Source organism: Seriola aureovittata, chromosome 5 (genome assembly GCF_021018895.1).
Source record: "Seriola aureovittata isolate HTS-2021-v1 ecotype China chromosome 5, ASM2101889v1, whole genome shotgun sequence".
In the NCBI taxonomy this organism is placed as follows: Eukaryota; Metazoa; Chordata; class Actinopteri; order Carangiformes; family Carangidae; genus Seriola; species Seriola aureovittata.
The window spans coordinates 16,553,137-16,567,105 of NC_079368.1; the positions used below are offsets into that span (position 1 = coordinate 16,553,137).

A 13,969-nucleotide genomic window follows, 5' to 3' on the forward strand; every position below is an offset into this window, starting at 1 on the left:
ACATCACAGCACACACTATACTGATGCCTCCCAGGTTATGATTTATGGATGTGTTTGTCCAAATGATAAAGTCTGATTTCATTTAAAAATAGCTGGAAAAATCTAAACATGTTGAGTCCCTGTATATTTTACAATTTAGTTCCTGAATTTCTTTGACAAGAGACGCATCAGTATAACCTTCATTTACAATGAAACACAAATGTAGCAAAGACAGAAAAACATAATAAATCAAGACAAAGGTGTTTTTCATGCAACAAAAAGTGTGTATGGCACCGTTTCAGAAGGGTGTAGTAACTAAAGAAAAGTATTCAAAAGGACTTAGAACATACCCCAGGTGAATTACTTTTTTTGTTGCTGTCATATTGAATTTTTCAATAATTCAATTGCTTTCATATGATGAGTATCTATTTCCTGTTCCATAGTTACTTCATAAAGTAGATGGTTGATTACCAAGGGAAACTTATATCTACAGGAAAATAAAATCTACATTCAAAGCAATACAAATAAATTATTTTGGAATAATGAAGTGACCTTAGTATGACAATTTGTCACAATAAGCTATATAAAGTATAGATTTAACATATAATATCTTAAAATATATACAGTTCATTCAGAAAGTGTTCATCCCTTTCATTTTGTTATGTTGCAGCATTATGCTAAAATAAAAATAAAAACTTTTTTCCCTCATCAATCTATACTCAATACACCACAATGACAACAACAGTGAAAACAACAAACACATTATTTATTTAAAAGGAAAAACTGAAATATCACATAGACAAAAGTATTCAGACCCTTTGCTATGACACTTGAACTTTAGCTCAGGTGCCTCCCATTTCTCTTATTCATCCTAGAGATGTTGGTGATGGCGACGATGATGGTGACCATGAACCCGATGGTCACCATCCAGCAAAAAAGCACCTAAAGGACTTTCAGACTGTGAGAAACAAGATTGTCCGGTCTGAAACTGAGATTGAACTGTTTGGTCTCAATTCTAGTGTTTTTAGTAGAATTGGTTGTTCTTCTGGAAGTTTCTCCCATCTCAACACAGGATCTCTGGAGCTCAGCCACAGTGACCATCGGATTCTTAATCAACTCTCTTACTGATTGCTCAGTTTGGCTGGGCAGCCGGCTCTAGGAAGTGATTGGTTGTTTTCGCTCTGATATGCATTGTTAGCTCTGAGGCCTTAAATTTCAAGTGTCATAGCAAAGGGTCTGAATACTTCTGCTAATGTGATATTTCAGTTTTTCCCTTTTAATAAAATTTGCAAAAGTTTCTAAAATTCTGTATTCACTTTGTCATTATGGGGCATTGCGGATTGATGAGGGAGATTTTTTTTAGCATAAGGCTGCAACATAAAATTGAAGGAGTCTGAACACTCTTCTGAATGTTCTGTATATCAAGGCAGAATCTCATTTTCACCTGGTGTACCTCTCCTTAGTTAAACAGTAAACTTCTATGATTTTCTTGCATCTATTAATAGACATGCTGTACACACAGTGTAGAATTTTTTCTTATTTCAGTGACATGCTGTGTTACAGTACCTTTGGTGCCACAGGAGGTGGTTTGGGAACACTGGAGGCCCTGGAAAGAGGGACAAGGAAGGCAGAGAGAAAGTGTATCAGTTATGATTACACAACAGCATTTTATTTTTTCATTTCAACTTTGAAAAATGTCTGGTTTTGATATATGAATATTCAAGCTTATTACAGATTGTGACTGTTAGCCAACACCGTGCGGGTAAAAGTAAACAAGCTCTTCAAAAGTGTTTGCTGATATTTATACAGCCGTTCGAAACCACTAAGTCCACACAGTAAAATTTTTAGATCTTACTGAGGTCGAGAAAAATTGTGGTAATGGTGAATTAAGACTAAACCTGAGCTCTTAGCGTAGAGCCCAACATGGAGAGGTTTCTGTCATCAGCTTTGACAGAATCCAAAAGAGTCTTACCGTTGCTGTGTCAAACTATGAAACTTGAGTTGCTGGACCTGAAAATTGTGGTCTCTTTCAGTGTATGTGTGCTTTTGAAGCCAGCTGCTTTTAGTATAAAAAGCCCAGTATCAATCTGATACTCTTGGTGTTTGATACTCTTAATGCCACTTTGAGCCATGAGCTCCCCAAAAGGTCATCTGAGGAACATGCCTGTAACTATCCACACTCTGAAATGTACTCAGAAGTGGATTAGCACTTCCTCCTAATATCAATTTTACTGAGATCATTTTTCTTCTGTCAACAGAAGTGCTTTTAATTGCTCTGCATGGTTCAAGATGATACTGATGCAATAGGACAGCACTTTATTGATGCAAAATGAACTGAAATACCGTAATCAATTTTACAACAGCGAAGGATCAGCAAACTTATATTAACTAATCAAAAGAGTGAATTTCCCCAATAACAACAGTAAACAGTTAAACGTGTGAGATGAATGTAACTCAAATGGTTGTTCAGTGTATCACCACTTGATTGAGCATGATATGAAGGGAAAAATGCATTTGTTAACACAAATTAAAGGTTAAGTAAACTTTGCAGCAACTGAAGATGTGTCAATATCAGCAGCCCCACATTCCTTTCAGAGCAGCTCTTCAACACACTTCCTCAGGGAGGTTCATGTCCTTCACCTCAGTAAATTCTAGCCGACAGCCTTGCAGTAGCTAGTAACACATCAGTGTACAGATACCGCTACTCTAACTTGGTGCGCCAGATGGTTTGTTCCACAACCATCCACAACATTCCCAGATGGTTTGTTCCACAAAACCATCTGGGAAAGCTTCACTGGAAACTGTTTAGGAAAGGGCAGATGCTTTCAAAAAACACTTGGCATGTGATTGGATGAACCATCATTCATCACGTAGTAGGAGAACGCCGAAAAGGAGACACAACAAGCTGCAGTTGGAGCTTTGAAAGCTAGTTAGCATGACGGCAGATAACGCCACGAATACCGAAACAATCGCTTTGCCATCGCTGCTGGTAGTTCCTCTCCCTCAAAGGACACCGACTGGTCGAAACCACAGTAGTTTGGCCACAAGCAAATAGTTAGATTGTCGTCTCTGAGAAAATCCAGTCTCGCAAGGTTATCGCTACGTATACGCTAGTCCTTTTCCTCTCTGCCCCTTGTTCCCAACTAGTTTTGGTTTGCCAACAGCATGTGTCGTGGTCCTTTGTGTGAGATGTGAAGGTCTGAAATTTTACTAACACCTGTAACAAAAATGGTTTCGTGAACCCCTCTGAACAAGTGCTGAAGTGTAAAACAAAATTTTGATATGACTTCACATCACCCTTTTTGTCTCAGTAAGACCAGGGCAGCAGTACATCTGACCGGTAAGTTTCCATGGACACACTATTGTAAATAGTCCAACAAATCAACAAGTACCTAGACATCAAAGCTGATCCGAGGGCAGCAATGATCTCACTTGTGCAGCCAAAGGCACTGAAATGAGGCACCTAGAGTAGGAAGGAAAACGCCAGGGTATGAAGTAGGTATTTCAGATACGTCACCGTCATCCCTGTGTGCTGTAGCCTCGATTACACTGCAGCTATAACTGGAAACACCAACATGGAAATGTGTTGGGGTCATATGGTAAGAGTCAGAAAAAAAGATGCCTGCTGGAAAGTGAACGAGAAACAGAGCTTAATTTAATTCAGACGCTTTTAAACCTTTTCTTTGGGGATTCAAAGGCAATTTCAGGATTCTAAACAAGGAACCTATTGTTTTTATTAAGACACCTTTATGTTACTTGTAACTGGCATGACCTTGGGAAAACTTGAGATGATGAGAGATGTACTGTGACTATCCAGGTTGATCTTCCTGAAACATAAGTAGCTGTCGGTGTCAAATGAGCCTTAGAAGTGTTTTGAAAATGTGTTTATGCTGCATTGGTTTATACTGCACACATTAACAGAGCAATAACCAAATAATTATATCTGATTTTGTTTTCTTTTGTTCTGATTTTGTCAAAAAGAATATGTCATGAGAATATGGGGCTTCCACTGGGAACTTGTATCACTTATTCCAGAGGAACAACAAGACCTTACACCGTATCAGACACTTAGCCACAGGAATGTTTCTCCATAACTCAAATGTGTGAGGGTCAGAGAGTAAGTGGATGCAATAAAGACACTGACAGTGTGACAGTGACAAACAAAACAGTTCATATGTCTACCTCCTGCACACCAGATTGAAAAGTTTGCTAGGCCGTATATGTATACGTGCGTGTGTTCCTCTCAGTGTGGAGACCCACCAGCAGTTTCATTTCATAGTTTGAGAGCAGCTGCTGTTTCTTTTCTCTGCGTTTCATTTTGTAACTTTGCATGTTCCACGTTATGTGTCAGGCTAAGTGGCTGTGTTTCGAGTACTCTGTTATGCGTTTGTGGAAGTTTTACATTATATAACAGAGCAGCAAATTGGTCTGTTCCTGACATGTAACTGTGAGTCTGTGTTTCCGCTGAAATTGTTTGTGGTGACAGCTATTTTGGTTTTGCCTTGATACCTTACCACATCCAAGTGAATGCTATGCACGCTTTTACATATTTCCATATCTTGTTAAGTTTAAAAATCATGCATGGTTATGGTTTTCCAAATTAACCATTTATGGAACATACATAAGCTTTTACATAACATCGACAGTGCTTTCATGGGCTGTTACATTTTCTTTGTTCAGTTTCCACTCTCCTCAGCAGTCGTTCTTCCTTTGTAAAAAAAAAACAAAAAAAACAAAAAAACACCTGCACAGTAAATACTTTAAACTATATGATGTTAATTTGTCTGTGATTCAATTATAGGTTAATATTTGAGCCAATATTGTGTCGTGTTGTACTGATGTATTTCACTATGGGGAGCTCTTGTTATTTTGTATTTCCTGCCATCCATACCATTTTTAATGTGTCCCCATATTTTATCTTTATACTGCTTTGAGTTTCTTTACAGTTTTTCCCCACATTTACACATTAAATTGACCTGTCATAAAGAGAAAGATGCCATCTCCTCTCAAATCACCCGTGCCCTCGCGGCTGTTCTGTGTTCTTGGTTGTGCATTTGTGTTTAATCTCTCTGGTCTATTCTTACACGAGTGAGATCATTGACCGATGTTTCCAGGGCTGCACCCTGACATGCCATTAGCTTCACAAGCAAGCAACCAGCCGCGCTGAATCAATAAGAGATTGTTGCCTGAGTGTGTGTGTGTGTGTTTGTGGTCAAGAAGCAGGAGTGCTTTAGGTGACACTGACTGGGATCTGTTAGTAACACCAGTACAAGTTGAACACACACTCTCCAACATATAGGTAAAGATACACACAGGCAAGCTTTATAAGTCTGCAGGAATTTTACAAGTGGAGCTGATTCTGTCACTCGATGCCCTTGTGTGTGTGACCTTGTGTTAACAAAAACATGACCCACATGGGTGAACTCTGAAAAATTATACACACACAAACACACGCACACATACACACTCACTACATACGTTTATATATATATATTGTAACTCCTGGCAATCAATCATCTCAGTCCGTCTCGTTTAAAAAGTCTCACACACATAATTATATTTCAGCAATAAGTAAATCTTTAATGAAGTGTGCTGCCATATGAATGACAGAATTGTTACAGGCCAGTTGACATACACATACACCCACACAAATATATTCACATACACACACAGTGATATACTGTGCAGGGTGTGGTGACACTGATTTCAGGCATGACAGGTTGGCCCAGGAAATGTTACTGGGTTAGTGTGATAACACTGGCTACAAAGACCAGTTCATACACTTGATGTCATCTGCACCTGCAAATAAGACTTAAATGAATGCAGGCGCGCGCGCACACACAGACACACACACGCGTAGACACAAAGTTTGTTTGTCCAGTTCTATTTTTAGATTAACTGCAACTTTCTGAATATTATATGTGTGAAAAACGTGAACTTAATTGCCCAGTTATAGACGGCTCAGTTTTCTTTAACAAAGCTGTACTGTGGTTCTGTTTGCCACACATCTAGTCTGGTTTTTCATGAGCTGTGATCTTCTCTTGCACCTAATTTGTCTTTGTGAGACCTTTTTGGCATTTCTTGTGTGTTTTTGTGGTAAGTTTTGCATTCCTGCCAAAGACAGAAGGGAATGCTCTCATCCAACTGAAGTCAAAACACTATTATCAAAATTCAAGTGTTCCTGATATTTGTCATTTTATAAATGATCCGAATTCACTGTTTTTTCCATTCTTCTTCCCTCTTTTTTTCCCCTTTCTTCTCTTTAGCTTTAACTAGGCAGCACAAAATATCACAGTGATGAAAAAATATAGTGAAGAATAGATAGAATGATATTGTGAATTGAAACTTTTTTTATGTGCATCTGTGATCCATGTGTGCAAGCGCGCATCAAGGACGCAAGTTTGATAAGATCAAACTTGTTTTTTCTTTCCCACAGGACCCAGCAACAGATTCAAGTATGAAACACATGATTCAGAGAGAGAGAGAGAGAGAGAGAGAGAGAGAGAGAGAGAGAGAGAGAGAGAGACAGTCCCTCCACTTACTGTGTATAATAGGATCCGTAGCAGTTTGGTTATTTATGAACAGGCACAACTGTAAATCTTAATTTAGAAAAATCTTTACAATCATTAGTTTTTTCTTATTCCGTCTCTGCACCTTTCCATCAGTTCTATTTTAATGATCTCGCTCTCCTCTTTTTACTTTCTCCTTCCTGCCTCCCATGCAGTTTGCCTTTTCCTGGAATGAGATCACCCTTTTTAAACAAAAGTGATAATGATTATTAAAACAAAGCCCTCTAAAATGTATGCAGTCGTCACTCCTGAAGGAGGGACACGCACTCTGAGCTCTTCTGTATTTATTTCTTTTTCTGTGCCTTATTAGGAAAAAAAAAGGGGAAAGAGAGAGCTGGTTTGGTTTCAGGATTTTTTTTTTTTTTCAGTTTTACCTTAAACTGAAGCAGACAGAACAACGTGACCAGGAGAAAATGCCAGGGCACCACTAAGAACAGAGTGACTGGCAGAATCATTGCCACGTGTGGTTCAGCATTTGGGTGTCTAATAAGTGAGGTTGTGTGTGTGTGTGTGTGTGTGTGTGTGTGTGTGTGTGTGTGTGTGTGTGTGTGTGTGTGTGTGTGTGTGGGTGGCTGCGGGAGCCAATGTAGGTATCATGTTGTTATGGCTCCATACTCAAAGACAGAAAGAGAGAGAGAGAGATCATGAGTGAACAATAACTCCTGATCTCACCAACTGATGTAACATTCCTCTGCTGGTATGAAACAACTGTGTCATTTCTCTGCCAATTCCAGGACCAATGTGTGAGTTTATCTAGAAACGGCCTTAAAATAGATCTGGAAGTTGAGTCTGTCTGTCGTTATCAGTCCTCACATTAGAAAAGACCACAGTAGACATAGGTCACCCACAGATCACAAGTAATGTAGGTCTGTATGTAGTGTTCGTGTGAACCCATGTCTCTTTATCTGTGTGTGTGTGAGTGTGTGTGTGTGTGTGTGTGTGATCCTCCCTGTTCCTTATCCACTACCTCCCACTACTATCTCCACAGAGGCCTCGACAGGCCTTTCAGCTGAGTATGACATCACATGAGATCCTAAAAGAAACACTGACACTGACCAGACCAAAGGCGCAAAATATGTTAAAACTGTGGCGGTTTCACTGCAAGAACATTACTCAATTTAATAAACTGCAGTACAGAATTTGAACAATCACAGTCACGGGCAGAAGAAAAACTTAAATGAATTTCCACAGTTGAATTTCAGTGATTCTTTTCACAATCCAAGCTCCACATCATGTAGCCCATGTTAGAAATTAGGTGTTATGTCATACACTGTATTTGAAATAATGTTCCGTCTTCTTTATCCTCTGGCATAGCCTGAGGGCGCGAATTCACTGTGGTGAAAGTTGCACAGACCTGATGTGACCTAAAGCCCGGCTACGTATAGACACATGTTCTATGAATCTATGAATGTAATTTGATTACATTTGCACAGAATGTCCTTTTTCATACTGTGGGTTACCACAGAAGAAGGTAATGAACTGACAGCAAATGCCTAAACATATCACAACTGTGTTTCCTGTGGTTACATAGCAACAAACAAGCAGATTTTATAGAAGCTCACTTTGTAACAAAAACATGCAGCGGTAGACTGGCACCATAAGGAGTCTTAAAAGCAGAACATGAGAGGAAACAGACACATTAAGTTAAACCCCACCAGGGTAGGAGAAAGGAGGCAATGTCTCCAACTGCACTGCAGGTCAACAGTACTTCATGAAAACCCCAACAGAGCACAGGAGTAAGGGGGAGCAGTGCCTCTACAACTAACTAACAACACTCACCACTCGACAGCAAGAGGATGAGCCAACTACCTGCACAACTTACTGTAGCTAACTTTTCTAAACTAAAAAAAGACTATAAAATACAAATATCAGATGAGAATAGAACATGTCTTTGAATGACAGAGTGCAAAAGTGAAAATATGGGGGATGTAAGTTAAAATATACTGCTACTATACATATCGTATTGAGTTTAGACAATGGAGGACATGAAGTCCATTAAAAGTAAATAGCAGGGATGGAGAGGAGATATATTTGAGACAAAATGCTGTAAAATCTTATATGCTGTATGGAACTTTTTACGACATTACTGTCCTAACATACACATCAAGTGGCACATCAAACATCGATATAATTTTGGGTAGTAAAACAGATGAACAGCCCGGGTACTGTTACAGCGTGTAATTCTTCTTAGATGTTTTCCAAAGATCATAAAAGTAATTTTATGAAACATTACATTCATGCAAATATATATCTTTTAAAGGCAGAGGACAGATGTTTTCTTTTTACATGAAAGTGTAATTCAACTGTTTGGTTTAATGGCAGTGTCTATAGGAGTAAGTTTATTCTTACTGCCTGCTCTGTCTCTGGAGTCACGGGGCAGTAAAACAGTAGATGGGAGGACCGGAGTCCTGTGTTGTCTTTCGAAATCTAATTTAAACTTTTACAGCTTTGTTTCACAGCAGACTGACCAAGAAGCAAAAGCTGCACATATAAACAGATGAGCTCACATGGAGGTGTTGAGAAAGACAGGCCGACACAGGGACAGGCAAGCACACGTTGGCATTCAGTCACACACAAAGAGCAAAACACAAACACCGCTAAATTGCCAGAGTATTTTTCTTAATGCAAACCCAAGCATGCTGTGTTTAAAGCCCTTTTTTCACTCATTGTTAATGGTTCTTGACCTGATAATGTCCCGTCATGCCTCTTTGCTCACTTCATGGCAACTCCCACACTGAACATTGCCATCATCGTTTAAAAGATTTAAAGTGTAATTGAATAAACTAACGACTCCATGGACTGTAACTGGAGTGTAGCCAGCCTGTTTGCGAAATACATACTAGACATTTCCACGCTGAAACCACACATTTATAGAAATCACAAAACTGAGCTTTCTTTCTCTCTGCAGCTGACTGACAAACACACTATGACAATCTCAACTAGAACCATACAACTCGAGGAGCACAGAAACACCAGACTGATCCCCAGAGCAAATCTGGATTTATCAAGGTCGTCATGTCAGTGCCGTCAAACTTATTTAAATTACACAACACAGGTTAAACCCAACATAGCCAGAGCCCTGGTGTGATTTCATGAGACTCAGATGAAGATTGCATTGTTTAAAGTGTGGGTCCTGGGTAGAAGGAGTTTAGGAATCTCTGCCTTGAAGGCAAATTGAGTACATGCTGGGGCTCCATAAGGGAAACCAGTGGTACTGTGGGGCCCAAACTGGAACATGAGGACATCTGCATGATTCTAGGGGGTCCCAAATGGGATGAATTAAAGCAGAGATTCAGGATTAATGGGCTTTTAGTACTGCGGTTTTTAAAATCTATCCTGCATCCTATGGTCTTAATTAATGTACTTACTACATCAACAATGTGCATTCACAAGGAGAATAAACAGTGGAATACTGAAACGCACAGAACTACCTAAAAAGAATATTTAATTTCAGTGAGAAAGGGAGAAAGACAGAACATTTGCGCCCTGTGTAATTTACATCTTCTTTTCTTCTCTCTGGCAGCTCACATATATTTTTTAAGGCAGCAAAAACAGAAACAAAACAGTCCATCAAGCAGAAGAATGAAAGACATGGTAAAGAGACAGCACTCCAGCTGCGTCCAGCAGTCAGTGCTGAGACAGTCTGCCCATCAAAATGATCCACAGCTGGACCAGGAAGTGTTTTCCATATTCAACATCTGGCCTTAGGTCTGTTGAGAGGGTTATGGATATCGATGGGTGTCAGTATCACTCAGACAGATTCACTCACAGATATGCAAGATTTACTGGCTATTTTCCTTAATTTTTTTTTTTCGATTATTATTATTGATTCTACACTCAGTGTCCAACTTTCTGTTTCTGTTTACTTGGCCCATTTCTTGCTTTCGCTCTGTCTGGCTCTCGCTCACTGCCCTCCAGATGTGCTCCGAATGGCACTGAGTCAGATGCCTAAGAAACCTATGTGACAGTGATACAACAGTGATCATAAAATGATCCTGGCTCTGACATTGAACAAATACCTGAAGTTATGGAATTCTTTCAGGTTCTTTTTTCCACTATAAAATCATAGTATTTTCAACAGATGAGCACGAAGAAGGATGGTGGAAATGGTGGAGAAAAAAAAGTCAGGAAGGGATGACGGGATAAAGTACGCACTAGAGTGTTAATGTGCACCCCCCTGCATCTTATATATTTATACATATACATATACATACATATTGTTTGTTATTAACATGTACTATATTGAAAAGTAACACAGATAAATATTGGTATCCCAAGAACACACATAGAGGTGTTCAAAACTACACATGCTCCTTAGGATTACACCCTCTGCCTGAGTTGAACATGGTGTCATCTGATTATGTAACAAAATCAGGGCAAAAATATATACACAGTGAGTCATTTGGCTGAATTTAAACATGTCCCAGCCAAAGTGAACTGATAACACAGCAGGGATAAAGCTGAACGTGAGAACTGTAAGAGAAGATGGCAAATAGTGTCTGGGAGTGTATTGTGTTTCAAAACATGTTGATTACAATTTATTATAGAGTAATTTATAACTATAATTTGAAGCTTATTTTATTTGGAACAAAACTGCTGAGTGTACAGTTTATGTTCTGACTGCGCCTTACACCCTGAAACTCACTTATAGTAATTATTATTTTTCTCTTAATCAGTCCAGATGATTCTCCACACTGCTCCAGCTGCCCATTTGGGTATTGTTCAACAGTGCTGGCTGGCCTAAAGATGAGAGGATGAGAGCACTTGGCTTACTGTAAGATATATTTGGCAAATAGCGGAGAAGAATTAAAAAAGCTGAGACAGATGAGCTTAACACAGTGTTCTTGGCCTCAAAATATCTATGGGCTACCTTTACAGACCCATAATGTTCTTGGGAATTGTATTTTCTTTGGCAAAAACAACAGACTAACAGAAGACAGGCAGAGACAGGTGTGTTTAGCTGTAGCTGCATTCTCGTGGTATTAGGATATTACTGGCCAATACTACAAGCCTAGCCAGACATGATGGCCGTCAGCTTTAGATGATCTTTGGCAAATACTAGAGAGCAGTGACAGACAGAGACAGGTGAACCCAGTTTAGCACTCTTGGCTTTGGAACATCTTTGGCAAATATCAGAGCTGAGTAAGTGGCAAAGGCAGCTGCACAGAGAGTGTCTATTAGAAAAGAGGATTTGCATTGAGTTCTGAATTTCCGCATCTACAGTGCAAGTCTTAGAAGTTCTAACAGATCAGGCCATTAATATAGTTGTTTTACTGGTAATTGACACATTTTGACTAGTTTTATTTTTTTTTTTTTTTTTTGGGGGGGGGTATTGGGACAAATGGCAATACAGCATCTTATGTAGATAGTAAGTTAGTTTAAATATATACTACTTCTTGGCCTCTAGTCTGACAATTGTGCTATTAATTACCTGCAGTGAGAGCAATGTGGGTAAAGCCAGTGAGAACAATGTGAGAAGGTGGAGATGCTGTATATAAAATGATAAGCCAACCACGTTCATCAGAGCTCCCAGCTTCCAGACCAAAAAAATCCCATCTACCTGATCACAAACAGGGTTCAAACTAATATAATTTTAGGAATAGGAAAAGAAGCACCCTGGTGGCTCCGGGTTGAAGGCGCAGGCACCACAACATCGCAGATTTGCCTGTGGCCCTGAGACTTTCTCTGCTGTCTGCTTTCTGATGAAAGCATAAAATACACAAAACAATAAAACATTTTTCACCTCACAACACAGCCCTTACATGCTGCACTGCTCTTACAGGAGTTTCCATTACCACCTGAGTTGAGATAAAGTACCACCTTCAAAAAAATGGGAACAACAATTTCAGATTAGGGGTTCTTAATTTTTTAACATTACTCTTTGTGGATCACTGTGACGAATGTTTTTTTTCTATTCACACCCGTGTCCCCCTTCATAGGGAGTTGCCTCTCTTTGCTCTGAAACACGTCAGCAGGCAAAATGTTTACATGTATTTTTGTAACAGCAGTTTTTTTGTAAATGGGGAATCCAATAATCTCTCTCCTTCAAAGCCAGGCTTGTTTAAACATGCTGTTCTTGTTACACGCAGGTCAGTTCCAAGTAAGCATGCCGTCCATACTAGGTTTCATTTCAAAGGGTAAGCTAAAAACAGGCAATACATCATTTGATTGCGGTACTAGTCTTGCTTACAAACAGGTAACTGACCCATACCTCCTATACATCAAATGACCAATTATGAAATTGATACATATTTCATTCTCATATTTCTAATACAATGAGAGGTCATTAGTTATGCACAGTATGTGCACACAGCCAATTTCAGATTTCATTGTGAGCACTATTACATCATAAACAACCAATCTGATATTGGACAGAGTAGGAATTTACATCTATACTTTTTAAAGAAAAAATTACATCCCGGTATATATCCAGCTATAAATATCCAGTAACTAGCCACTAGACTATACTTATATACTGGTGGTACACTCTGCTGCACCAGGTTAAGGTAAACTGACATCATCAACGTGCATGTGTGTGCCTGTTTGCTGGACACGTGGCTGTGCACAAGCATCAGCATATGCACATACAGCCCAGGGATCTCATTATCACTATTCATAGAACACAGAGTAAACAAAATGAAAACATATACCCCAACCCTACATAAACTTCCCTCACCCAACTCCTTGCCAACACATGAGGAACCAACTTCCAGACTCAAAATAACTTAAGCGGCTGCCAGTGTGAGACCTGTGCGTAAGTGTGCTTGCCTATGTGTGTATGTGTAGGTTTGTGTGAGTGTGTTGGCTATAGGAGTAAATATTGAGGTGTACCATACCCCCTGCAACAAATAATCAACATTCACACCATTGTTCTCTGACTCTTTTGCACGCATGTAACATGTCGATGAGGAGTTCAAATTAATATCTGTGCAGGATACAGAGCTGAGGTGAGCTAAACGTTCTTGCTAACTGATGTGTGGGTCTGCTCGTGTGGAGGGGAGTGCGTAAATCAGTGCCACCACAGCAAAACAACAACACCACTGCGCAGCAATCCAGACTAATTGTGTTTATCCATGACTTATTATGGCCTGTCCTTGTGGCTTTCTACATGAATGCATGAGATCTCACTATTATAAAAGCATGTGAGGACTCCACCATGGAGACACTCAGTCACGGAGAAAAGGCTAGTCAAACACTGTAATTATCCTGGTTGAGGTCCTTTCAACAGGGTGAGATCTCAACTCTGATAAAAAGAGAAGTGGAACCAATTAACTCAACACAACACAAAAGCTCCCTCCCGACCTTTCTTCTTTGCGTGATAGCTTGTTTATTCAAATCATGGCTTTGTTTCATTTGCTGTGTACTGTGATGTGCTTACGTGTATGTGGGTGAGTACATCGGGTCAACTGTGTTTCAGTTTG

The 13,969-nt window shown here is 39.5% G+C and overlaps 1 protein-coding gene across 5 annotated transcripts in view; it reads right to left on the bottom strand.

Annotated features, from left to right (window-relative positions):
• The window catches only part of pdlim5a (PDZ and LIM domain 5a), a 68,313-nt gene that overhangs the window by 25,603 nt on the left and 28,741 nt on the right, over nucleotides 1-13,969 (bottom strand). For all 5 annotated transcript variants that reach the window (XM_056376275.1, XM_056376279.1, XM_056376277.1 and 2 more), the window contains one exon: nucleotides 1,546-1,585. In XM_056376275.1, the coding sequence (XP_056232250.1) occupies nucleotides 1,546-1,585 (40 nt within the window). The remainder of the gene's footprint in view (nucleotides 1-1,545; nucleotides 1,586-13,969) is intronic.